Below are 25,997 nucleotides of genomic sequence, written 5' to 3'. Positions count from 1 at the left end.
TATACTGGTTCTGCATTATATTCGGGATGAAATGTGGCTATCTGGCATGGCCATACTATGCCATGGATGATGGGGCCCTGCCTATCCTTCACCATTTCCTTCTTTAACCGAGTCCACGTTGAACTTTTAGTGCTCCCCAAGGGCGCCATGTTCTCTCACTAGTCTTGCTTTGACATGGGTCATCCTCCTACCTGAAATCTTTTCAGCCCCTTCTCTTCGTGACCTCTTTTTCATCTTTCAAGACTCATCTCATGCTATAGATTTTGATGATTTTGGTTTTAAGTTTTCTACTGAACTGTTTATTTTTCTGTTGATCCATTTTTTAAAATGAGTTATTTTTCATTTCCAAGGGGTTGGATACTTTTGATCTGTTTGAACTTACACTATTGATTTCTAGTTGTCAAACAAATTCAAATAAAGATGACATTCTTGTGATTATTCTCGCTATTTCTTTTTAATTTTGAAACTGCCTACATAATGAGAATATTTTAAAGAGCATTATTATAAATTATGCATTTTAGAGTTATAATTTAGAGCAATATTCTCAAACCAAAAACCCTTAGAGTCATTCTTGACTCTTTTTTTCCTTTTACATCCTGCATATCTGATACCCCTGGAATCCTGCTGTTTTGACTTTCAAAATAAACCTGTTCTAAGCCTACTTCAGGCCTTACCTAGATCCTTGTGGTAGCCTCCAAACCAGGCTTTCTGCTTTTAGTTTTGCCCCCTACATGGCTGACTATTACTTATAAAATACTTCCACCAAGTTTAAAACTGAAATCTCTTCAGGTGTATTTCTAAATATTAGTGAGAACGAATAAACTGCGAATGTTTGCTTACTAACAGTATATGATCTTTTGGGATTTCTCTCTTTATGTGTGTGCCCATTTATGTCCTAGTATCTTAAATATTAATATATTCTTAGCTTCCACCTTCTCTTTACAAGGTTTTAATACTAAAGAGCAAAAACTCAAAAACAAAAAAGTCCAAGTATTATTTTTGGCTCACTGGAATAGCCTAACTGCTACGATTTTCTTTGCTAAATTCTGTTTTCAGAGTCCTAAATTCATCTGCAAACCTCTATTGCCAGGTACTCTTTAGAATACAATGCTTTGTTCCTCAACATCACTCTTTGGTATGAGCTATATTTGCAGGGTACTAGGATCCTGTTTGTCTCTGCTGGCCTGTGGAAAGTATCACTCTTTCACAAAAGAGACAGATGAGCAGTTCTGTCTTCAGGAAGCACTAGGCGTGACTCTGAAATTCTGGCTCTGCTCCTAGGAGTTGAAAGACTTTGGTCCATCACCTTTGAAATGGTGTTAATGCTACCTACTGTATAGGGCTATTGTCAGGATTATACAGTCATTATACGTAAGACACTTAAGCACAGTAGATGATACCAATAGTTGTTAGCCTCTTTGCTTTCCCCACTTTTTCTGAAGAAGAAAGCCTAGCTCCTTCTATTTATTCACTCTTTATAAACTATGTCTCATATCTGCATTTTACAGTAAAACCCATAGGCTTTTTAATTCCCGAACTAAGTGTTTTTGTCTATGCTTTTAAAAATTGGAAATAAAAAGAGTAAGTTTTAAGAAATCTCATGTAAACATTTTGAAACAAGTTTCCATTCCCTTTGGGGGACTCAATTGCTTCTCACTAATTACTATGTATTACGAATATGAATATAGAAACAGATATACAATGGCATTTAAGCAATTAATATAATACATTATTTCACTAAAAATGTCTAAATTCTAAAAATAAGGGTGGAATGAAAATAACTCAGAAATTTTAACTAATTAATGTGTTATATATTATTTTTAAAAACGTAAGGCAACATTATTTAAAATTTAAACTTTGAAACTCTAGAAAACTTTTAAACGATAGAAACAAAAGAAGCAGGTTAATATAAATCATGATAACTGGGGAAAAACAATTCATTAGCGGGGAACTTTCAAAGAGTTATAAACTTAAAAATAAATTTTAAATAAAGCAAAGACATCTCCTTGGCACACACACACAAAAACAGTTACACAGTCAAGTGTACATATAGTTTTAACGTATGCTGAAAGTAATTTCCCTTGGAATGCAACATCAGTAACGTAAACACCATAAATGTATGACTATTTCTAATAAAAATGATGCAAATTGAGGTTGATGCCCCAGTAAATAAATCTATTTAAATGCATTAGTGATGGTGGTTTGCCAAATTGGGTTATAAAACTTAATTTCAATCAGGACATCTTGCTCATCAGTCAATCTGAATATTAACTTACTGCAAAAACAGTTTCATGCACAATCCATATCAATGTGACCTCTCAAACGGTTACATTTATATGCAAAGTATAACCTTGGAGATGTGCTCTTAGAATCCACCATGACAAATATTTGCAGAGGCCAAAAATGCATGTGACTATCCATCATTTTTTCCTGGCCAGACTGATTTCTAAAGACTGCATGAGAGAATATCTAGAAGCATGTTAGGTCAAACCAGGTAGAACGGCATATCAAGCAGATGTCAAGCATCTGACCAGAAGAAAGAATATGGTGAACTGGGATCACAGCCTCCAGCTGTATACTTTAGCAACTCAGAGTTATCCTATTTTGCATCTATGGTTCCTTTCTACAAAGGAAGAAAATCACATGGATGATTCTAGAAATAACATTTGCAATGCTGGCAGAAATTACTGCCACAATAAATAATGAGAATAACAATAGCTTATTTCAGTGAAGTGGCATCATCTCCTATCCAGAAGTACGTGAAATCTGATTTTTAAATGTAGCAGCAGCAACATGGAGAACTTCTGCATTCCACATGAAGTCTAATGCTACCAATTTGAACTGTGGGGAATAAATGGCTGACAACTACAATGGTTATTACCATATAGTTTATCTATTAGAGCTATTGGTTTCTTTTTCATTATGTTCTGTTTTCAGTGATAAATCAGTAAAAAAAGAGATGTGGAAAATTTCAACTTTCATTAATTTTACACAAGCAGAGGTAGTCAACTTTATGATTATCTTTATATAAACATCAAAAAATTTCATTTTCCCCCAAATTTGCAAGACTGAAGATGGTAGTTTATATTCTGTGTGTGTGGACATGATCAATGTATGTTTCTAAATAGCTAAACTTAAGTAATCATTTTGGCAAGAGAAATAGATCTTTCCCTAAAATGTGACCTGTGAAAAAAAGAGTGTAGAAACCATCACCTGGTGAATATTAATGCTCTAACCAATTCACATGTAACGCTTATAAAGAAAATTGAATTGCAATGAGGTTTATTTGTTTTTAACAATAATCTCATGACCATCACCACCATCATTATAAGTACCATCATCATCTCCTTTCTCTAGTTTCTTTATTTTTTATCCAGTTGAGCTGGTCCGTCATTTCAAAAATGCATGTCAATACATTAACTCCTTTGCCCCTGATGTCACATAGCAAAGCACAAATGCTGAAGGAATCCCATCACCCACGTTCTCTGGGGCCTGCACATCAACAGCCAGCCATGAATTGACAGGGTCACATAACAGGCCAGAAAGTTTCCACCGTAAGTTCAAGATCAGCACTATCTAAAAAATACATCTATACTTCCATGGTAATTTCACTCTTCCAATCCCCAAAATGAAAATTTTGAATCACTTCCACTCCATTTAAACCTCTAACCCTCTTTAACCACTGCCCTCCCCATCCCTGCCTTGCCTCCAAACCTCCACCACCAAAGAGATTCCCTTTGTGTCTTACTTAAAAACAAACAAACAAAAAACAATCAAAAAAACCTAATCACTCAAGAACTACTTCATCTTCTCGATGCCTGACTTATATATATGAAGGCAACTCTGGATCATCCTACCATCTCCCTCCTGTTACAAAGGAAGAGCTCTCCCTCCTCCATTCTAAAGCTAATCCCTTCAGCTCTGCTTTGGAGTCCATTCACTTCCACCTTGTCACGAACTTGATAGTATTAATTACTCTCTCCTCCATGTTCAACTCCTCCTTCCAAACATATACTTTCCCCCTAGAATTTAAGCCTCTTAGTTTTCCATATTACAAACACAAACTAACAAAAATAAACTACACTTGACCCCAGCTGTGGGCTGAATTGTGTCCCCACACTCCCCATATGCTGAAGTCCTAACTCCCAGTGCTTTAGGATGTAACCATATTTATTTGAAGACAGGGTCTTTAAAGAGGCACTTAAATTAAAATGAGGTTATTAAAGTGAGCCCTAATCTTATATGACTGGTGTTCTTAAAAGAAGAGGAAATTTGGACACAGACAGGTATAGCGGGAAGATCATATGAAGACATAGGAAGAACACATCAGTAAGCCAAGGAGAGAGGCCTGGAACAGATCCTTCCCTCACTGCCCTCAGGTGGAATCAACCCTGCTAACTCCTTGATCTTGGGCTTTTAGCCTCCAGAAAAATGAGGAAATACATTTCTATTGTTAAGTCCCCTAGTCTGTAGTACTTTGTTACAGCAGACCTAGCAAATTAATACACCCTCACTTCTACACAATGCTCTGTTTCTCATCTTTCCTTCAGAGACAAAATTCTCAGCGAGTTCCCTACACTCCACGTCTCCTTCACCACACCTCACTTTCATTCCTGAATTCATTCCAATGTGCTACTGGCCCTGCTACTCCATACCCTGGGATCACCAACGACCTTGACCTTGTGGATTCTTAGTGAACATGTTAAGTCTTCCGCTTTTTCAATCCATGTTAAGTCTTCCTCTTTTTCAATCTTCCAGCAGCATTCGACAGGGTTCCCAACTCCTCCCCTGACATGCTTTCTTCTTTTGACTTCCATGACACAGAGCTGTTCACACTTTCCTTCTTCATCTCTGGCCAATCCTCCACTGCCTTCTCTTCAGGAGTATGCTCCTCTATCTTGTCATTAAATGCTGGAGCTTCTCAAAGCTCAGTTACAAAGCCCTCTTCTCATCTACTCTCAGCTCTTTCCTTGGGAAATTCTCACCCACATCAATGCTTTAATTACCATTCATACGCAGATGACAAACAAGTATGTCACCAGCCCAGACTTCTCATTTCTGGACCTGTTTGGGACTACCTTTATATATCTTCTCTTAGATGTCTCAAAGTCTCCTGAAATTCACCATGTCTAAAACCAAACTCTTGATTTTCCACACCTCTTCCATCTGCACGTAAACCCAAACCTGCCCAATTTCCCTAATTAGACAACACCATCATCCATTAAGTCTTGCAAGCCAGAAAAATGCTTCACCTCTGATATCATCTTCTTTCTCACGCTTCCTCCCTTCACTCTCCTTGGGACTTGAGTGGTTGCAATTTCACAACTATTGGTGTAGTTACGTAGCCATGCACCAAAAGGCGGGACACCCTGTCTGTTTTTACTCACCATTACATTCCACCGAGCACAATGTCACACTATTGTAGATACTCATTTCTTTAACGAGTGAGCAAATAATAAATGATACTAATAAAAACTCATATGTGCCAAGCTAAACATTTTATTTAAATTATCTTCTTAATCTTTGTAACAGCCCTATTAAGTAGGTATTATTATTATTATTGTTATTGTTTCCCTCACTTTACTGAGGAGGAAGCTAGGGCATTGAGGAGTACACTTCCTTCCCAAGAACAAACTTGAAAGTGGCAGAAGAGAGTGGACCCAGGTTACTGGGGTACTTGTATACCACTATGCTATTCCATCTTTATGGTTTTCAAAGATACTCTCAAGCTATTTAAAGTTTACCTGAGTTTAATACAAGCTATCTTTAATTTATGAATATATTATGTAGAAAAAATTATATATAATTAACATATGCTCAGAAATCTTCAGTTTCTATGTAGTTATCATGAGATAAAGCCTAAATCCTGTTGCCTGGAATTCAAGATCTTCCATGATCCAACTCCTTCCCTCCTTTCAAGCCTTTTTCCCCATGACACCCTGATGCTCTAGTCAGGGGTCAGCAAACTACAGTTTGCAGGCCAATTCTAGCCTACCACTTGTTTGTATAAATAAAGTTTTACTGAAACAGCCAAACACATTTGTTTACATAATGACTATGCATTACAATGCCAGTTAAATAGCCACAGGTTCAAGAAAAACTGTATGGTCCAAGAAGCCTAAACATTTATTATGTGGCCCTTTACAGAACAAGTTTTCCAACAGCTGAATTAGAATTCTAGGCTACAATCTAGTTCAATGGGAACAAATATAATAGCTTCCATTAGCTGAGTGCTGGGTTCTTTCAACAAACCTTTCAAAAGAGCTCCTGTTACCCCTGTTTTATGTAATGAAAGAAGGAAGGAAGAGAGAGAAAGAGAAGAAGGGGAATAAAGAAAGAAAGAAGTCAAACTGAGGCTCAGGTGGGTGAATAATGTGACCATGATCACACAGCAAATAAGTGGAAGAACTGGGATTCAGAGCATGCTCACTATGTTCCATGACTCAAAGGCCAAACACTTTCCCTGGTGCCTACTGCTGCCTTTTTCTTCAGTAGAACTTGGGATTTCATGTTATTGTTTATTCATGCTATTCTTTCTCCTCCACAGAATGCCAGTTCTCCTTTAAAACCTAAAGGAGGTGCCTGGTGAAATCTTACACATTCTTGGGGACAAGCTCAAGCACTACCTCTTTCCACTAAGTCTTCCGAGATCACCTGCAACCAGGGGAATAATCCCTCCATTGAATGCCCACAGCACTTCAGTCATTCCCTTGTGACACCTAACACTTTCTCTCCCCTCTTAAGTTTAATGTAGCAAAACCCAAGTTTACCTTTATATCCTGTAGAAAAGGCACAATGCCTTCTATATAATAAGTACTTAACAAATACTTATCTAATAAATGAATCTAGATTAAAAACTTTGGGACACTTCTAATCTGGATTTTTAAAGTGAAATATTTAAGATTTACTTCTTAATAATTCAACAGATCAAAATCCAGAATGTAGTCTAAATACAGAAATGTCTTCCTTAGTATCGATTTTCAGCATTTTTAGCCTACTTATAAAAATCAATTTTAAAAGGAACTAAAAATTCATAAGAATTAAATTTACTTGAAGTTTTCTATCAGTATCATAAATAAGGAAACTTAATATTATAATTACTTATATTACACATTAACATTTTGCTAGGACAGAAAATCTCTTCATAATGCCCAAATTAACAACAACAACAAAGTTATTAGAAATTTAAAATAAATCTAAGGTCAACAATAAAATGTTATTTATTACAAGAATACAGAGACCACAGGTGATGTTTCCAACAGCTAGTTATTTTTGAAATTCTGATAGAGTGAGCTGAATGCTCAATGTCATCACTGTAGAAATAATATAATTTAAACGCAAATACTAATTGTAAAAATAGTTTGAGAGTCTGGTTTGACATTTCTAAAGTTCTCTATATAATGTAAATAAGGCATAGTATAAAATCAGGTACAGAGTAGAAATTACACACACACATAAGAAAATTTAGATTTTAAAAAGAGTTTAATATGTTAGAATCAGACACCTACCTGCATCACCTTCTGTTGAATCTCTTCTAACTGTGTACGCTTACTACGTTGCCTACAAACTTCCTGGTAGCGGGTATATTGCTCTCGCAGTGAATCTAATAATTTCATAACCTGTGGCTGAGCTAGCAGTTCATCATCCATAGGAGACCACGAGACCCCTCCATCTGAGCCATTAAATCGACGCTGCTGTAATTCGGATAACAATTCATGTCCTTTAAGAAGGAAAGATACTTATAATTAATATCCATAAAGAAATATAAATCTTACTTCTCAATCTTCTCAATTCTAATCCCTTATTTTTAGAATGTATCTGCCTATGTATTTTTAGAATGTATCTGCCTATATATTTACCTACCAGGTCTTAAGTACTAAAATGCAATTTCTCAATTTATATAGAAATAAATAGGAAAACTGCATGCATACATATACATATGGATATATACTATGTCGTATATCATAGCTCTATCATATACAGACAGTCCCAGATTTAACGATGGTTTGATTTACAATTTTTCGACTTTATGATGGTGCATTCAGTTGAACCCGTACTTCAGATTTTGAATTTTTTCTTTTTCTGGGCTAGCAATATGCAGTACGATACTCTTTTGCGATGTTGGGCAGCAGCAGTGAACTGCAACTCCTAGTCAGCCACATGATCATGAGGGTAAACATTGATATACTGACAACCATTCTGTACTCATACAACTGTTCTGTTTTTCACTTTCAGTACATTATTCAATAAATTACATGAGATATTAAACACTGTATTATAAAATAGGCTTTGTTTTAGATGATTTTGCCCAACTGTAGTCTACTGTAAGTGTTCTGAGCACGTTTAAGGTAGGCTAGGCTAGGCTATGATGTTCGGTACTTTAGGTGTATTAAATGCATTTCAACATGATATTTTCAACTTATGATGGGTTTATCAGGATGTAATCACATTGTAAGTTGAGGAAGATCTGTGTCATATATACTATATATGCCATACTATATAGTAAGTATATAGTATATATGGCATATATATTTTCTAGGCCTAACTATCTTTCTATCTATCACATTCTTGTTATTGGTGGATTCACTCCTCAGGACATTGTGCCAACCATTTCTCTGTAGGGTACAATTATAATCTGGGATTTCTGTCTGATGGTACTAATTAGTATGTTTTGTCTGATAGTACTAATCAATACTAAGCATTATGTTGTAGGATTTCACTATTAATCCATAACCTTAATCACAGCACCTAAAAGAAATGTTGGTGTGTAACAAATGTATGATTAAAGGGAGAAAGTCTTTACTACTGGTACAAAATAACATGTAAGTAATCTTTATTTATATAAATTTCTACAACATATGAACTGTGAATCGTGAGGGGCCACACTAATGTAAGAACTGCACTCAATGTTATTTGATTACAGCAAACTCATGGAGAAAATCACTCATGCACAAGAAGTTAAAATTATAGAATGTGTAACATCTAAAGCTGTAAGTATAACATTAACAATTTTACAAGATGACGCTGGTCAGACCACTGATGGCCAATTTCAAGATGACTGTCAGAGCTGACTGTGCTGTTTCTGCATGTAGCCCCCTCCCTCCATCTGTAATAGCTCCTGCCCACTGATCGTCAGTTGCGGAGGAGAGAGTTGGCCTTTGGACAGGAGTCTGCCCTACACCTCAGTTGCCGGCATCCAAAACAAAGAAAACTATCCTTTCCATCAAAAAAGAAAAAAAAAAATTTTTTTTAAGTGAATAAATTGCAAATTGTTTTTCTAGGATAATACTATTCCAATTATCATTAAGGAACCCAAAATATGCAGACATTTAAATTCTCTTCTCTTCATCTCTATTCAAGAAAATGTCCTAAACTTAAATGGCTTTAAATAATAGAAACAGTTTTTATTATGATTTGGAGGTATTTCCAATTTCTGAAGAATATCCAAGACTGTTTTAAACGTCCCCATTTTATACTCTTTCTACTTTAAGAGTCAATAGCATATTAAAAAGGACTTAGTGACATATACAGATAATTCTAAAATACAAATGTAACAAGTTTCTGAATTCAATGGCTTAAGCAGCTTTTAAAACAAATATAAACATGGAGCTAAGTTTTGAATCTAAAGCAATATTTTTACTGACAGTCTCTTGTACCTTCTAAACATGCAGTAATTCACAGATTACAATTATTTCTTTGTTCTTTCAGGAAGTAAGATCTAAATCGTACTGAAAAAACTCGGGAAAACTGAATCGATACAACGAAGATATTCAGAATTTATTTCTTTACTCTTTATTATACTTTATAATTGGAAGGACACCTGTTTTGAAGACTTATGGAAAGTCTTTCTATATATATACACACACACATTCATATTCTTTATATATATATTTCCATAAAAGTCATTAAGATCAGAATATATATATTTTTTCTTCTTTGATGACTGTTACCTTTAATGTGCTGCTTGTGGATACATTTACATTAGAGAAGCAGAACCACATAATGATTTCAAAGACCATACTTCGAAACCAAACTGCCTTGGTTAAAGTCCCAAATCTAGCATTACTAGTTGTGTAATCTGCCCAAGTTACTAAACCTTTTAATGCCTCAGTTTCCCCATCTTAACATTGGGGTGACAACAGTACCTACTTCAGTGGGTTGTAGTGAAGCATAAATGAGTTAGCATACATAAAGTGCTTAGAATAGTACCTGCTATGCAGTAGGATTAGAACTATGCCCTATTAGAAAAATATATTAGAAATAAAATTAAGGTATTTTCATTTAAAAGAATTCCAATGTGTTCTCTAGAATCTGTGAAACTACTACTAAAGCCATTGGGGCTGGAATATACAAACCATGCAGCACTGAACACACACTACGCGCAAGGCCATTGCAAGGTGCTAAGTGTTTTTACACAGATGATTGTAAAACAGTACAACTAGTGGCTTTGGATTTAGACCTTTTTTTAGTGCTATGGTGGTAGAACTTAATAGTTATTTGATCTTGAACAAGCTTTTTAATATCTCTAAGCCTTGGCTTCCTCAAGTAGAGAAAATAATACTAATTATCTCAAGGAGTACTCAGAAGAATGAAATATGAAAATACATAAAAGTACAATGCTAGAAACACAATGCATATTCAATAATCCTCATAGCAAACCCATCAAATAGAAATTTTTATCTTCATGTCATAAAGAAATAAATTCAAATTCAAATATTTCAAGATAATTGATCATTATTAATAATTTTTAATATTGTAGAGTCTATTAACACACTCTTAGGCTAAACCAAAGAGCAGTTTGAAACACTTCTCCTTCAGTTTCTACGACATAATACATACTCAAATCAATGTTTATTTCATGAGCCAATTAATGTATGGTTGGTTTAATGGATTATGATTATCACTGATATGTTTTTTCATCTTACCTGCCTGAAGAACAGTTTCAGGATCAACTGATGGAAGAAAGTTTAAATCCACAGACCTGGTAAGCACCAAAAGAGTATTTTTTTTTAACTATATGTATTTCTATTTATATAACTTAAAAAAATCCTTTACATATATTTACCAAAACAGGGGCCTACAAATATGAAAATATGAAGCATACTGTCCTACCAGGCTAATTTCTCTTAAGCATCAGGAAACCCATTACAGATAATTAAACACTAGTAGCCAAAGAAATAACTATGTGATAAAAAACAAAATATACTACTTGGAAAAATATAATTTATCATTATTAACTACAGTATTATTTCAAGTATATCAAAGGAATCCATTTTATTATTTTTCCACTGGATATCTGCTTCAAACTGAAATTTGTCACTATATAATAATCCAGAAACGTTAACATTAAAATCGTGTGCAGCCATCCTCCAATCCAAAGTTTACCTATCTATAGCAATCTTGATATTCGTATGTATGTGTACCCTAGCAGATGTACACTCTTTATGTACTAATTATGTTTCACTTGCAGCTGGACTATGGGCTTTATTTTCTTAAACATATATGGAAAATGGAGAAGATGAAGGAAAGATAGAGTACCTGGCAAATCAAAGCCTAGGGCCTTGCTACTGTAACTGACAAGTCTTGCTCTATACATTTCACTTTTGTCAACTGATCTAGGCCTTCACCTCTTGTATAGCCCAGATGTTTCCTGAGGACTGACATAAAGAAGGTGATGAAAATTTGCAAGAGGGACTTCATTGTGTGGGGTTTAAAAGAGACTAAGTAATAACACTTGAGTTCCTTAGGGAGGGATTGGCAAATACAAGATTTCACTTGACACTTCATGTAGTCACACAAACCATCATTTCCCAGTGTTTCCCAAAACACTGAATGAGATACTACTGAGTAGAGAAGATAGGGTTCCACTGTCGTGTAAGTATGGGAAATTTTAAGAAAGCAATTAAACAGGTTTCTTTACTGCAACACTTTCTCAGAACATGTAATCTGTAAATGTTTACAGTCATTCCCAGAGAAGGAAACATAGTAAACAGCATTAAACTCTATGACCATGAACTCATTTTCTACCAGTACCCTCTTAGGATGTCTTTCCTGGAGAACATGATTTTGAGAAACACCAGATTTACTCTGCTGGACTACTCAGAAAGCAAGAGGTTTGGCAAATTTTTGTCAAGTAACTTGAGTGATATTTTCAATTCCATAGTATTTAAGTATGTGTGTGTGATGTCTATACACACACTCACATATTTACATATATGTAAAATTGTTATTTACATTTTTATATGGCATCTATCTATAAGATAGTAATGTTCCTAAATGTTTGTTGTAACTTTAGATTTATATTCAAACCATTTGTTTTCATATTTTTACTTTATTTTAAATCAAGATTTGGTGTTAAACTATGATCTTCTCACATCCCTCCTATATTATTATCTCAGTTAACTGGTCTGTGACTATATTTGGATTCATGGAATAACAAGATGCATTCTATCAAGGTTCCATTGTATTTTCAAGGTCAGATTCAAAAAAGATAGACAAGGATGAGTGCTGATCCTTTCAAATTTCCTAATGAAAAATTACTGCCTACTGACTACTCTGCTACTGAGGATTAATTTGCTTCCTACAGTACTTTTTACCTGGGGAAAGGAAATTGGTCTGAAAACTGTTGAGGTTGAAAAGTTCAATGGAAATCTGCAAAATGATAAATCTAGGTAGTTATAATTAGATCCAGTGTCATAAAATACTAAATTCCCGAAGTTAAACTCATGAATATCACATATTTTACAAGGATGTAGGAGTTCCACAAGATAGGCATTTAAGTGCTAACATATGTAAATAAGGTTATAATGATTTTATTTCAAGCTGCAACCCTTTCCATATTCTTTACAAGCAAAGTAAAACTCTAAAAAGGCAGAAAATTGTTTCCTTCTGAAAACATGTTCTTGCAAAATAATTATTTTACATAGTGTCAGGAAAAGGTAAATATATTATTATTCAACAAAATTAAAAGTCTTCTATAAAGAAACCTGGATTCAAATCAATAAATTTTATGTGTAAAGCAAATTCTCAAGTACTAAAAAATAAATTTAATACAACTTTTATAGGCCAAGTTTGATTGAATGGAGGCTTGCTTACCTTAGTTCTCTTGGCTTGCATTAACAACAGAGGTTATCTTTTAATTATAGCTTTGCAAAGGTGTAATTGTAGGACACTAGACACTTACCTTTCTTTCTCTTGCTGATTTCCTTTATCACTTCCATTGTTAATCAAAGCAAGTTCATCTAATAATGATGTAGATTCCTTTGTAAACTTCTCAAAAACCTAAAGTATGAGATTTTATTAACATGTTAAGGATGATCTTAAAAGTTGATATGTACATAAGGATTTTCAACTAAGAGCAACAGAATTAGTCAAGCAGGATTCTGGTTCCCTCTCTGGACCTCACTTAGTACACTTTAATCACCAGACCACACAGCATAAACAATTTAGACAATGAAGACAAAATTAAAACAATGAAGACAAAACTGCTTCCTAAAACAATGAATAGTTTTAATGGATAAAGAATTTTTTTAATTTAAACACATTAAGAAATTATTTTTATTCCTGAGACAAGTTTATATTTATTCCTGTTCCCTTGAGAAATATGTGTACCAACAACAGTTTTAACTACATGAACATTATTCAGACCAGTTCTAACCCTCTAATTCCAGTTAAAGAACTTTTCTTTATGTTATTCTATTAATCATTCTGGTTGCATGTTAATACTTAGAAAGTTTTATATATAAGCATGTAGCATAAAAATAAATTAGTTATAATCTTAACATGATTTCTTAAAATATTTCAAAAAAGGGATTTGGGCAAGTCTGCTTAGAATAAAATAGACACTCATTGGTTTTATATCATTGTTCAAATATGGTGAAAACAGAACTGGTTATCCATTCTCAAATATCCAAAAGTTCATTATTCTTCAAAAAAAATTAGCATATAATCTAATGTGAGCAAATTTTAAGTTTTTTCTTTTAGTCCCTGGCAGTTCAATTAAACAATACTATATTATACAGAGCGGCAAATTTCCAAAGTCTGCCCTGAAAAAGAAGATATATTTTCAGAAATGAAAACCTTAACCTGTCAAACTGCTTTTCAACTCAAATTTATGTCTAAATATCCTCTCTGAAAATGGTGTATCAAGGGCAGAGAGAAGAAACAAGAAGAACTACAATCGGGAAGCCTGTGGAATGAAAACCACATTCACAGAAAGACACACAAAAGTACAGGCAGAGGACTATGTACCAGATGAAGGAACAAGATAAAACCCCAGAAAAACAACTAAATGAAGTGGAGATAGGCAACCTTCCAGAAAAAGAATTCAGAATAATAATAGTGAAGATGATCTAGGACCTCGGAAAAAGAACACAGGCAAAGATCAAGAAGATGCAGGAAAGGTTTAACAAAGACCTAGAAGAATTAAAGAACAAACAAACAGAGATGCACAACACAATAACTGAAATGAAAAATACACTGGAAGGAATGAATAGCAGAATAACTGATGCAGAAGAACAAATAAGCGACCTGGAAGACAGAAAAGTGGAATTTACTGCCACAGAACAGAATAAAGAAAAAAGAATTAAAAGAAATGAAGACAGCCTAAGAGACCTCTGGGACAAAATTAAATGCACCAACATTCATTCAAATGCATTACAGGCTCCCAGAAGAAGAGACAGAAAGGACCCGAGAAAATATTTAAAGAGATTACAGTCAAAAACTTCCCTAATATGGGAAAGGAAATAGCTACCCAAGTCCAGGAAGCCCAGAGAGTCTCAGGCAGGAGAAACACACCAAGACATACAGTAATCAAATTGACAAAAATTAAAGACAAAGAAGAATTATTAAAAGCAACAAGGGGAGAGATATGGGAACATATGTATATGTATAACTGATTCACTTTGTTATAAAGCAGAAACTAACACACCATTGTAAAGCAACTGTACCCCAATAAAGATGTTAAAAAAAAAAAAGCAACAAGGGAAAAACAACAAATAACATATAAGGGAACTCCCATAAGGTTAACAGCTGATTCTCAGCAGAAACTCTACAAGCCAGAAGGGAGTGGCATGATATATTTAAAGTGATGAAAGGTAAGAACCTACAACCAAGATTACTCTACCTAGCAAGGATCTCATTCAGATTTGACGGAGACATCAAAAGCTTTATAGACAAGCAAAAACTGAGAGAATTCAGCACCACCAAACCAGCTCTACAACAGATGCTAAAGGAACTTCTCTAAGTGGGAAACATAAGAGAAGAAAAGGACCTACAAACACAAACCCAAAACAATTAAGAAAATGGTAATAGGAACTTACATATCAATACTTACCTTAAATGTGAATGGATTAAAAGCTCCAACCAAAAGACACAGGCTCACTGAATGGATACAAAAACAAGACGCATATATATGTTGTCTACAAGAGATCCACTTTAGATCTAGGGACACATACAGACAGAAAGTGAGGGGATGGAAAAAGATATTCCATGCAAATGGAAATCAAAAGAAAGCTGGAATAGCAATACTCAGATAAAATAGACTTTAAAATAAATCTTACAAGAGACAAGGAAGAACACTACAAAATGATAAAGGGATCAATCCAAGAAGTTATAACAATTCTAAATATATATGCACCCGACACAGGAGCATATCAATACATAAGGCAAATGATAACAGCTATAAAAGAGGAAATTGACAGTAACACAATAATAGTGGGGGACTTTAACACCTCACTTACACCAGTGGACAGATCATCCAGACAGAAAATTAATAAGGAAACAAAAGCTTTAAATGACACAATAGACCAGATATATTTAATTGATATTTATAGGACATTCCATCTGAAAACAGCAGATTACACTTTCTTCTCAAGTGCCCACAGAACATTCTCAATGATAGATCACATCTTGGATCACAAATCAAGCCTCGGTAAATTTAAGAAAATTGAAATCACACCAAGCATCTTTTCTGATCACAATGCTATGAGATTAGAAATAAATTACAGGGGAAAAAAAAGTAAAAAATACAACACATGGAGGCTAAACAATACCTTACTAAATAACCAAGAGATCACTGAAGAAATCAAAGAAGAAATAAAAAAATACCTAGAGACAAACGACAACAAAAACACGATGATCCAAAACCTATGGGATGCAGCAAAAGCAGTTCTAAAAGAGAAATTCATAGCAATACAATCCTACCTCAAGAAACAAGAAAAATCTCAAATAAACAATCTAACCTTACACCTAAAGGAACTAGAGAAGAACAAACAAAACCCAAAGTTAGCAGAAGGAAAGAAACCATAAAGATGAGAGCAGAAATAAATGAAAAAGAAATGAAGGAAACAATAGCAAAGATCAACTAAAACCTGGTTCTTTGAGAAGATAAACAAAACTGATAAACCTTTAGCCAGACTCATCAAGAAAAAGAGGGAGAGGATTCAAACCAATAATATTAAAAAAGAAGTTGCAACAGACACCTCAGAAATATAAAGCATCATAAGAGACCACTGCAAGCAACTCTATGCCAATAAAGTGGACAACCTGGAAGAAATGGATAGATTCTTACAAAGGTAGAAACTTCCAAGACAAAACCAGGAAGAAATAGAAAATATGAACAGACCAATCACAAGTAATGAAATTGAAACTGTGATGAAAAATCTTCCAACAAACAAAAGTCCAAGACCAGATGGCTTCACAGGTGAATTCTATCAAACATTTAGAGAAGAGCTAACACCCATCCTTCTCAAACTCTTCCAGAAAATTGCAGAGGAAGGAACACTCCCAAATTCATTCTATGAGGCCACCATCACCCTGATACCAAAACCAGACAAAGGTACTACAAAAAAAGAAAACTACAGACCAATATCACTGATGAATATAGATGCAAAAATCCTCAACAAAATACTAGCAAACAGACTCCAACAACACTTTAAAGGATCAAACACCATGACCAAGTGGGATTTATCCCAGGGATGCAAGGATTCTTCAATATATGCAAATCAATCAATGCGATATACCATATTAAAAAACTGAAGAATAAAAACCATATGATCATCTCAACAGATGCAGAAAAAGCTTCTGACAAAATTCAACACCCATTTATGATAAAAAACTCTCCAGAAAGCAGGCAGAGAAGGAACCTACCTCAACATAATAAAGGCCAGATATGACAAACCCACAGCAAACAGCATTCTCAAAGGTGAAAAAATGAAACCATTTCCTCTAAGATCAGGAACAAGACAAGGATGTCCACTCTCACCACTATTATTCAACATAGTTTTGGAAGTCCTAGCCACAGCAGAGAAGAAAAAGAAATAACAGGAATACAAATTGGAAAAGAAGAAGTAAAACTGTCATGGTTTGCAGATGGTATGATACTATACATAGAGAATCCTAAAGATGCCACCAGAAAACTTCTAGAACTAATCAATGAATTTGGTAAAGTTGCAGGATACAAAATTAAAGCACAGAAATTTCTTGCATTCCTATACACTAACAATGAAAGATCAGAAAGAGAAATTAAGGAAACAATCCCATTCACCACGGCAAAAAAAAGAATAAAATACCTAGGAATAAACCAAGGAGGTAAAAGACCTGTACTCAGAAAACTATAAGACACTGATGAAAGAAATCAAAGATAACACAGATAGATGGAGAGATATACCATGTTCTTGGATTGGAAGAATGAATACTGTGAAAATGACTATACTACCGAAAGCAATCTACAGATTGAATGCAATCCCTATCAAATTACCAATGGCATTTTTTACAGAACTAGAACAAAAAATCTTAAAATCTGTAAGGAGACACAAAAGACCCTGAATAGCCAAAGCAATCTTGAGGGGAAAAAAACAGAGCTGGAGGAATCAGACTCCCTGACTTCAGACTATACTACAAAGCGACAGTAATCAAGACAATATTTTGTATTGGCACAAAAAATTTTGTACTGGCACAAAAAAAGAAATACAGATCAATGGAACAGGATAGAAAGCCCAGAAATAAAACCACGCACCTATGGTCAACTAATCCATGACAAAGGAGGCAAGGATATACAATGGAGAAAAGACAGACTCTTCAGTAAGTGGTGCTGGGAAAACTGGACAGCTATATGTCAAAGAATGAAATTAGAACACTCCCTAACACCATATACAAAAATAAACTCAAAATGGATCAAAGACCTAAATGTAAGACTGGCCACTATAAAACTCTTAGAGAGGAAAACATAGGAAGAACACTCTTTGACATAAACCACAGCAAGACCTTTTTTGACCCATCCCTAGAGTAATGGAAATAAAAACAAAAATAAACAAATGGGACCTAGTGAAACTTAAAAGCTTTTGCAGAGCAAAGGAAACCATAAATAAGATGAAAAGACAACCATCACAATGGGAGAAAGTATTTATAAACAAATCAATGGACAAAGGATTAATCTCCAAAATACAGAAAAAGCTCATATAGCTCAATATTAAGAAAGCAAACAACCAATCAAAAAATGGACAGAAGACCTAAATAGACATTTCTCCAAAGAAGATATACAGATGGCCAAGAGGCACATGAAAAGCTGCTCAGCATCATTAATTATCAGAGAAATGCGAATCAAAACTACAATGAGGTATCACCTCACACCAGTTTGAATGGGCATCATCAGAAAATCTACAAATAACAAATGCTGGAGAGGGTGTGGAGAAAAGGGAACCCTCTGGCACTGTTGGTAGGAATGTAAATTGATACAGCCACTATGGACAACAGCATGGAGGTTCCTTAAAAAACTAAAAACAGAATTAACATATGACCCAGCAATCCCACTACTGGTCACATACCCTGAGAAAACCATAATTCAAAAAGAGTCATGTACCACAATGTTAACTGCAGCACTATTTACAATAGCCAGGACAAGGAAGCAACCTAAATGCTCATTAACAGATGAATGGATAAAGAAGATGTGGCACATGTATACAACAGAGTATTACTCAGCCATGAAAAGAACGAAGCTGGGTCATTTGTAGAGACGTGGGTGGACCTGGAGACTGTCATACAGAGTGAAATACGTCAGAAAGAGAAAAACAAATATTGTATATTAACGCATATATGTGGAATCTAGAAAAATGGTACAGATGAACTGGTTTGCAAGGCTGAAATAGAGACACAGATGTAGAGAACAAACGTATGGACACCGACGGGGGAAAGCGGGGGGCGGGGTGTGGTGGGATGAATTACAAGATTGGGATTGACATATATACACTAATATGTATCAAATAGATAACCAATAAGAACCTGCTGTATAAAAAAAATTGGTGTATCAACTAGATTACCTCTCAGGAAATTATGCTGCTGTTATTCAACTCAAAAGATTTACAACTTTGACTATAATACTGCTACTAATGACAACAGTAATAGCTAATATTTGTGAGTCTGACTCCAGAGTATATGCCTTCAAGCATTATGCTATCTTGCGGTATGCATTATATTTCTTTAGTTTTGTAAAAAGTAAACAATCTACCTTTCAGTTGATTAAAATTAAAAAGCTATCAAAATATGTCTTATTTATATATAATAACATGTTTCTCATTGTAATATACCAACCAGCCTCTTATTTAACCAGTCCATATGATCATAGGTGAGACTCCCACCAAAATCTTCTGTTAACTGGCATGGTTCTATATAACGAGTCAATTTATTGGCAGACACTAAAATAACCTAGAAAGGTAAAAAGAAAGAAAAAAAAAAAACTTAGTCACTATTAATGTCCATGAAAAGTGATGAGGAGGTGAAATTGATTAGCATATGCAATACTATTTCCAACATGATGAAATATTACATAGATATTTATTTAAATAATACAACAGCATTTAAAATCAATTCAATAAATTGTGGCTGTTAAAGAAATAAGCTATCACAAACCATTTATAATAACACATTATAAAAAACAAGAGACGTTAGTAGCTCAGATGAAATATTTTCAAATCTTATCAATATGAATAATTTCTTGGTAGTAAAAATCAATTCCTTTAGTACAAAGATGTATTCGTCAAAGAATTTTCACATGGTCTTAAAATTAGCTAGGTACACTACAATAATAAGTACAAATGAATAATAAATCTGGAAATCAAAAAACGATATACTTTTCTAACATGAAATTTCTCTATCATTCCTTTGATTATATATTAACAAAACATATCTTCTAATAGTAGAGTAAAACTCAGGATAACATATACTAATATTTAATTTGAAAAACAGAACTAGAAAGTAGGGAGAAGTTCAGAGAATTCATAAACTTGAAACTTACCTGTTAAAATGATACTCTTTAAACTTTAAAAGATTTCAAATACAAATTACAAAATGAACAAAGATACCATTTTAGCACTAAATAAAACTTCAATGAAGATATACATGAGTATTAAAAAAATACATATGTGGGAGAAAGATATTCAAATGGTAGTGTTAATGCAAAAGACTTGATAAGAAAAATAACGTGTCCAACTGGAAAGAGCACCATTCCCACCCTAACAACAACAAAGCCCAGATAATCTACAAAATTAAAACTTTTCTGAAACTCCTCAGAGAGCTGAGGTCACAGAAAAACCAACTAGTCTGAATATGCAGAGAAGACAGGCACCATAGAGAGAGCGGTAGAAGGGGTGACTATCAAATGTGAGAAGCAAATCTTTGGGGATGATGCAACTATTCTGTATCTTAACTGTGATGAAGGATTTATGACTATATCTGTTTGTCAAATCTCGAAATTGTAGGCTAAAAAAGGAATTTTACTGTATGTAAATTATACCTTGATAAACTTAACTTTAAAAAAAGGGGGGGAATAAACTCAACAACATAAGGAGGACTTGTGAAAGAACTACCAGGAAAAGAAAGAAGGAAAAGAAAAATTCAGAAACATACCCAATATGCAAAACTAGGTATATCCATACTATATATGAAGTTGTAATGTAAACAGTAAATAAGGGGAAATAACCAAGACTACAAAATGCTTTGCTAAAAGGGTGGAAAGGGAGTCACCTTAGGAAGATAACAAAAACACGGTACCAAAAGTTCATAAAAGGGGACTTCACTGGTGGCACAGTGGTTAAGAATCCACTGCCAACGCAGAGGACACGGTTCAACCCCTGGTCCAGGAAGATCCCACGTGCCGTGGAGCGACTAAGCCTGTGCACCACAACTACTGAGCCTGCGCTCTAGAGCCCATGTGCCACAACTACTGAGCCAGTGCGCCTACAGCCCATGCTCTGCAACAAGAGAAGCCACCGCAATGAGAAGCCCACGCACTGCAATGAAGAGTAGCCCCCACTCAATGCAACTAGGGAAAGCCCACACGCAGCAACAAAGACCCAATGCAACCAAAAATAATAAATAAAAATAAAATAAAAAAATTTTTAAAGTTCATAAAACTATCAGAGAAAAATAAATCCTGTCATAATTAGAGTTTATAACAAAATGCTATTGATAACAACACATTAAATGCCTTGGATGCTTTTGTTAGAAAAGAAAGGCTAATGAATAATGAGCTAAGTGACCTACCTAAGAAGTTGGGGGGCAGGGAGTGGGAGGAGAACAACAGAATACATCCAAAGAAAAGAGAAGGAAGGGGAGAAATTAATAAAGCCAAAAGTTGTTCCTTGAAAAGACTAAAATGAAATCAACAAAGTTCTGATAATGTAAAGCAAGAAGAAAAGGAAAGTACACATAAATAACACTAAGAATAAAAAGAACATGGCTACATAGACAGCAGTGATTTAAAAGATACAGATGGACACAGGACATGCTTTTGTCAATAACTATGCAAATTTAGAAGAAATGGCCAAATTCCTGTAAAAAAAGTAATTTATCAAAACTGACATAAAAAAACCCCAGAACACCTATAATCAATGAGGTGAAGTGAATCACTAGATTCTTTTCATTTTCAGTGACCATACTGTTAGTGGTAGTTTTAGCATTGCTATTCAGAGATCACTTGATGAAAAAGACAGCAAATGATTAATATGGGTTATTCTTATTCTCCTATCCCTCATGTCCTTGAGAAAACAGAATTTTTGAGAAGGAAGACGTGAAAGGGAAAAAGTTACACTGTGGTCTTCAATTTGAATTGGAAGTATCAGATTAAACTCATGATGTATTTCATTTTAAATAAAAACATGCAGACTCACATAATATAAATTTTCTAGTTTTGTCCACTGAAACGTTTAGAAATAATGACAAAGGCATTCTGTAGAAATGCACACTCCTAGCATCCCAGATTGTTGTCTTCAAGCACTGTTTCCCCCTAAACGGAATCAAGGTTCCTTGGAGAAATGGCCAATTCTAGGTCTGGGGCTGGAAATACACATGGTGACCTTGTAACATCTTCCCATTCAAATATCAAGAAAGCCATCCAAAACTTTTAGGGTTGTGCCAAAAGGTCCAGAAAAGGCTTCCACTGGCCAAATAAGTAACAATTTGCATATCAATTCAAATTCTTTAATAAACTAAAGGATCTAGGCATTGAACATCAATGGCTGCCAATATCACAAAAAAAGAAGACTATGAGCCTCATGATCAAGGAAACATCATCACCAATGAACAGCCCTGGAAAAAGAAATTCAGGTCTTAATCTAATCAACTGTTTGAATCCAACTATGAATTCATGGAAATACAGAGATGCAAACGAGGAGAATGATATGTTAGACTATACCACGTGGATGCTCACTGAAACAAAAAATCCTGTAAAACACATATCCTGGTCTCCCCAAGAAAAAAAAAATTGTGTAAGAAAAAAGAGAAATTAAGATTAAAAAGCTTAATTTAATGGACTAACTCAAAATTCCACAACCAATAATAAGAGAATTACATATTCTTTTTAAGCAAATAAGAAATATTTTAAAACTTGAGTGTATATTAGGTCATAAAGAAAACCTTGGTACATTTCAAAGGAAATAACTCATAACGTTCTATCACCACAATGAAATTAAGTTAGAAGTCAATAACCAATCAAATCAGAAATCATTAACAAGATTTTAACACCTATCCATTTGGAAAGGCATCTCAAACCAATCACAATATCTGGACAGTATCTGGATCCTAATTCAAAGAAATAAATCAATCTGTGTGCATTCACAATTTATGTATAAATTTATGAATAAATTTTAAAATATATTATTTATACAGATTTTTATATATTACTAAATCCTTTTATAACATTCATCAAATTTGAAACCAACTGGCTCTTTGATATTAAGGAACTGTTTATTTTAAGGCATGGTAATGGTCTTGGGCTATATATTTTAAAAAAGAGTCTGCAGATATTCAAATGTCTTAAATTTCCTTCACTATAACATCCTCAGCCTTCCTTGGGCGAAGTGGATAGGGGTAAGGATGGGGCAGGTGGCCCATGGGTTGACAGTTGTTGGAACTGGGTATAGGGATACATGGAGTTAACTATAATATTCTGTTTACTTTTTGATGTGTTCATAACTCCTTATAATAAAAATACTAAAAAACTAAAACACATATAAATCTCTCTTTTAAAAAAAACCTTGGCAGAAAGAAAATATCAGGCCCAGCCAATTTACAAGTGAGTTTTAAAAATTAAAGAACAAAGGATCAATCAAGATGGCCAAGGAGGAGTATGTGGAACTCACTTACCCCTCATGAACACATCAAAAGTACATCTACATGTGAAACAATTCTCACTGAAGATGAACTGGAAACTGGCAGAAAGACTCCCATACAAGAAAGGCTATAAGATCCACATGGAATCAGGTAGGAAGGGAAAAGACATGATAAGGTCGGGACCTGTGCCCCTGAAAGGGGACACAGAAGAAAAGAAAGATTACATGGGTGGAGACCCGCCCTGGGGAGTGAGCAGTTCAAACCACAGACTGGGCATCTCACTCTTGGGGTCCAACACAGGGGGGACAGGCCCGTGGTTGGCTGGAGGACTGCTGGGACTAACTGGAGGAGTATGGGAAGCCTGGAATCCATTTGTGAGAAGCATGCATGCTGGTTTGCCCATGAGGCAATGAGGAGAGAACAGAGTGAGGACCATCCAGTGGCTGCAGGGTTTCCTGTAACTGCCTCAGTGCATATCCCAGCCGAAGCCAAGCAAAGGCTCCAGGCCTGCTTACTCCATGTTGCAAGTGGTACTGGATCGGGGGTCACATGACCAGGAGAAAGCTCAGCTGTGGATTCAGAGGCAACTCGGTTGCAGAGCAGTGACAGCCACTCTTGGCACATACTCAGGCAGTGCATCAGAAGCAGCCCAGAACTCTTGACAGCAGCCACTCCCCTACAGCTCACCTCCCAATACACACTGAGACCACAAGGCCCCACGTGCCCTGTGGTGTGGCTTCATGAGAGGGCAATGTGGCAGAGGCTGCGGGTGTGATTGGCTGGGGTCTGAATGAAGGGGGAGAAACAACTGCTGGCACCTGCAAGGCGGTGCAGCTTAGAATCTGTCTGCAAGAAAAACAAGCCAAGAGTGCACACAGGCCCCATTTGCTTCAGCACTCCCCCACTCTGGGTCAAGGGTCATGGTGCTGGGAAAGTAGAAAGCACACACTTAAGGGGAACAAAGTCACAGCAGGCCTGACCTTCAGGGCTTCTTCTTCACCAACTTGGGATCAGACCCCACACGTGAAAGGCCAGTGATGGCCACTGAGCAGAGGAGAAGCCTCGTCTCACACCCGGCTACAGCTCTGGCACCTCCGTCTCCAGCACCACCTCTTACCAAGGTGATAGTGGCCATTATACCCTGAGGAAAGACATGACTGGCATCCACATCAAATCCAGCTCTCCAACCACTGGGCAATGGGCATATGCAGTCTGTACATGAACGATCCCGCAGAAGGACAAACCTTTAAGACACAATAGGTAACTATTTCATCAAAATTCATAGAGACAGAGAAAGTTAAGTAAAATGAAAAGGCAGAGGAACTGGTCTCAAACGAAATAGCAAGAGAATAACCAGGAAAAAATAATGAAACAGAAATGAGCAATTTACAGAAAAAGAAATCAAAGCATTAGTAATAAGAATGTTAACTGAATTAAGGAAAAGAATAGATTAACACAGTGAGAATTTTAACAAGGAACTAGAAAAAAGCAAGAAAAACCCAATCAGAAATGAAGGATTCAATAACTGAAATAAAAAACACACTAGAAGGAATGAATAGCAGGCTAAGTGGTGCGGTCTTCTGCACAGAATAATGGCAATCATCCAGTCAGAACAGCAAAAAGAAAAACAAATTTTTAAAAATGAGAGCAATTTAAGAGATCTCTGGGATAACATTAAACATATCAACTTTCACATTACAGTGGTCCCAGAAGGAGAAAAGAGAAAGAAGAGGATCAAAAATGTATTTGATGAGATTATGGCTGAAAACTTCCCAATCCCGAAGAAAGAAGCAGATATCTATGTACAAGAGGCACAGAGGGTCCCAAATAAGATGAAACCAAACAGATCCATATCAAAACATACCATAATTAAAATGGCAAAAGTTAAAGAGAGAATTCTAAAAGCGGCAAGAGAAAAACAGAGATTCATATACAAGGGAATCCCCATAAGGCTATCAGCTGATTTTTCTGCAGAAACTTTGCAGGTCAGAAGACAGTGGCATGATATACCTAAAGTGCTAAAAGGGAAAAAACTGCAACCTAGGATACTCTACCCAGCAAGATTATCACTGAGGAACGAAGAAGGGACTAAAAAAAAAAAACTTCTCAGACAAGCAAAAACTAGAAGGGTTCATACTAAATCAACTCTAAAAGAAATGTTAAAGGGTCTTCTCCAAGTGAAGGGAAGTAAGAATCCATGCAAAAGGGAAAATCTCAGTAGGACAAGCAAATATACAGTTAGGGCTGAGGAACAACCACTTAAATAAGCTAGTACAAAGATTAAAACACAAAAAATTATAACAGCAACTATAACTTTATATAAACAGTGAAGGCATAAAATGAAGATATAAAATGTCACATCAAAAACACAAAGTGTGGGGCTTCCCTGGTGG

The 25,997-nt window shown here is 35.3% G+C and overlaps 1 protein-coding gene across 4 annotated transcripts in view; it reads right to left on the bottom strand.

Moving 5' to 3' along the window:
• SESTD1 (SEC14 and spectrin domain containing 1) overlaps positions 1-25,997 on the bottom strand; it is a 135,535-nt gene that overhangs the window by 24,736 nt on the left and 84,802 nt on the right. For all 4 annotated transcript variants that reach the window (XM_029225172.1, XM_029225171.1, XM_029225174.1 and 1 more), the window contains 4 exons: positions 19,588-19,701; positions 13,184-13,281; positions 10,926-10,981; positions 7,509-7,720 (listed from right to left, as the gene is read on the bottom strand). In XM_029225172.1, coding sequence (XP_029081005.1) covers positions 7,509-7,720; positions 10,926-10,981; positions 13,184-13,281; positions 19,588-19,701 — 480 coding nt within the window. The remainder of the gene's footprint in view (positions 1-7,508; positions 7,721-10,925; positions 10,982-13,183; positions 13,282-19,587; positions 19,702-25,997) is intronic.

Source organism: Monodon monoceros, unplaced genomic scaffold (assembly GCF_005190385.1).
Source record: "Monodon monoceros isolate NGI ecotype Baffin Bay Population unplaced genomic scaffold, NGI_Narwhal_1 Super_Scaffold_16, whole genome shotgun sequence".
Lineage (NCBI taxonomy): Eukaryota > Metazoa > Chordata > Mammalia > Artiodactyla > Monodontidae > Monodon > Monodon monoceros.
The sequence above is the reverse complement of the archived record's forward strand: the minus strand, read 5'-3'. Positions and strand labels throughout refer to the sequence as shown.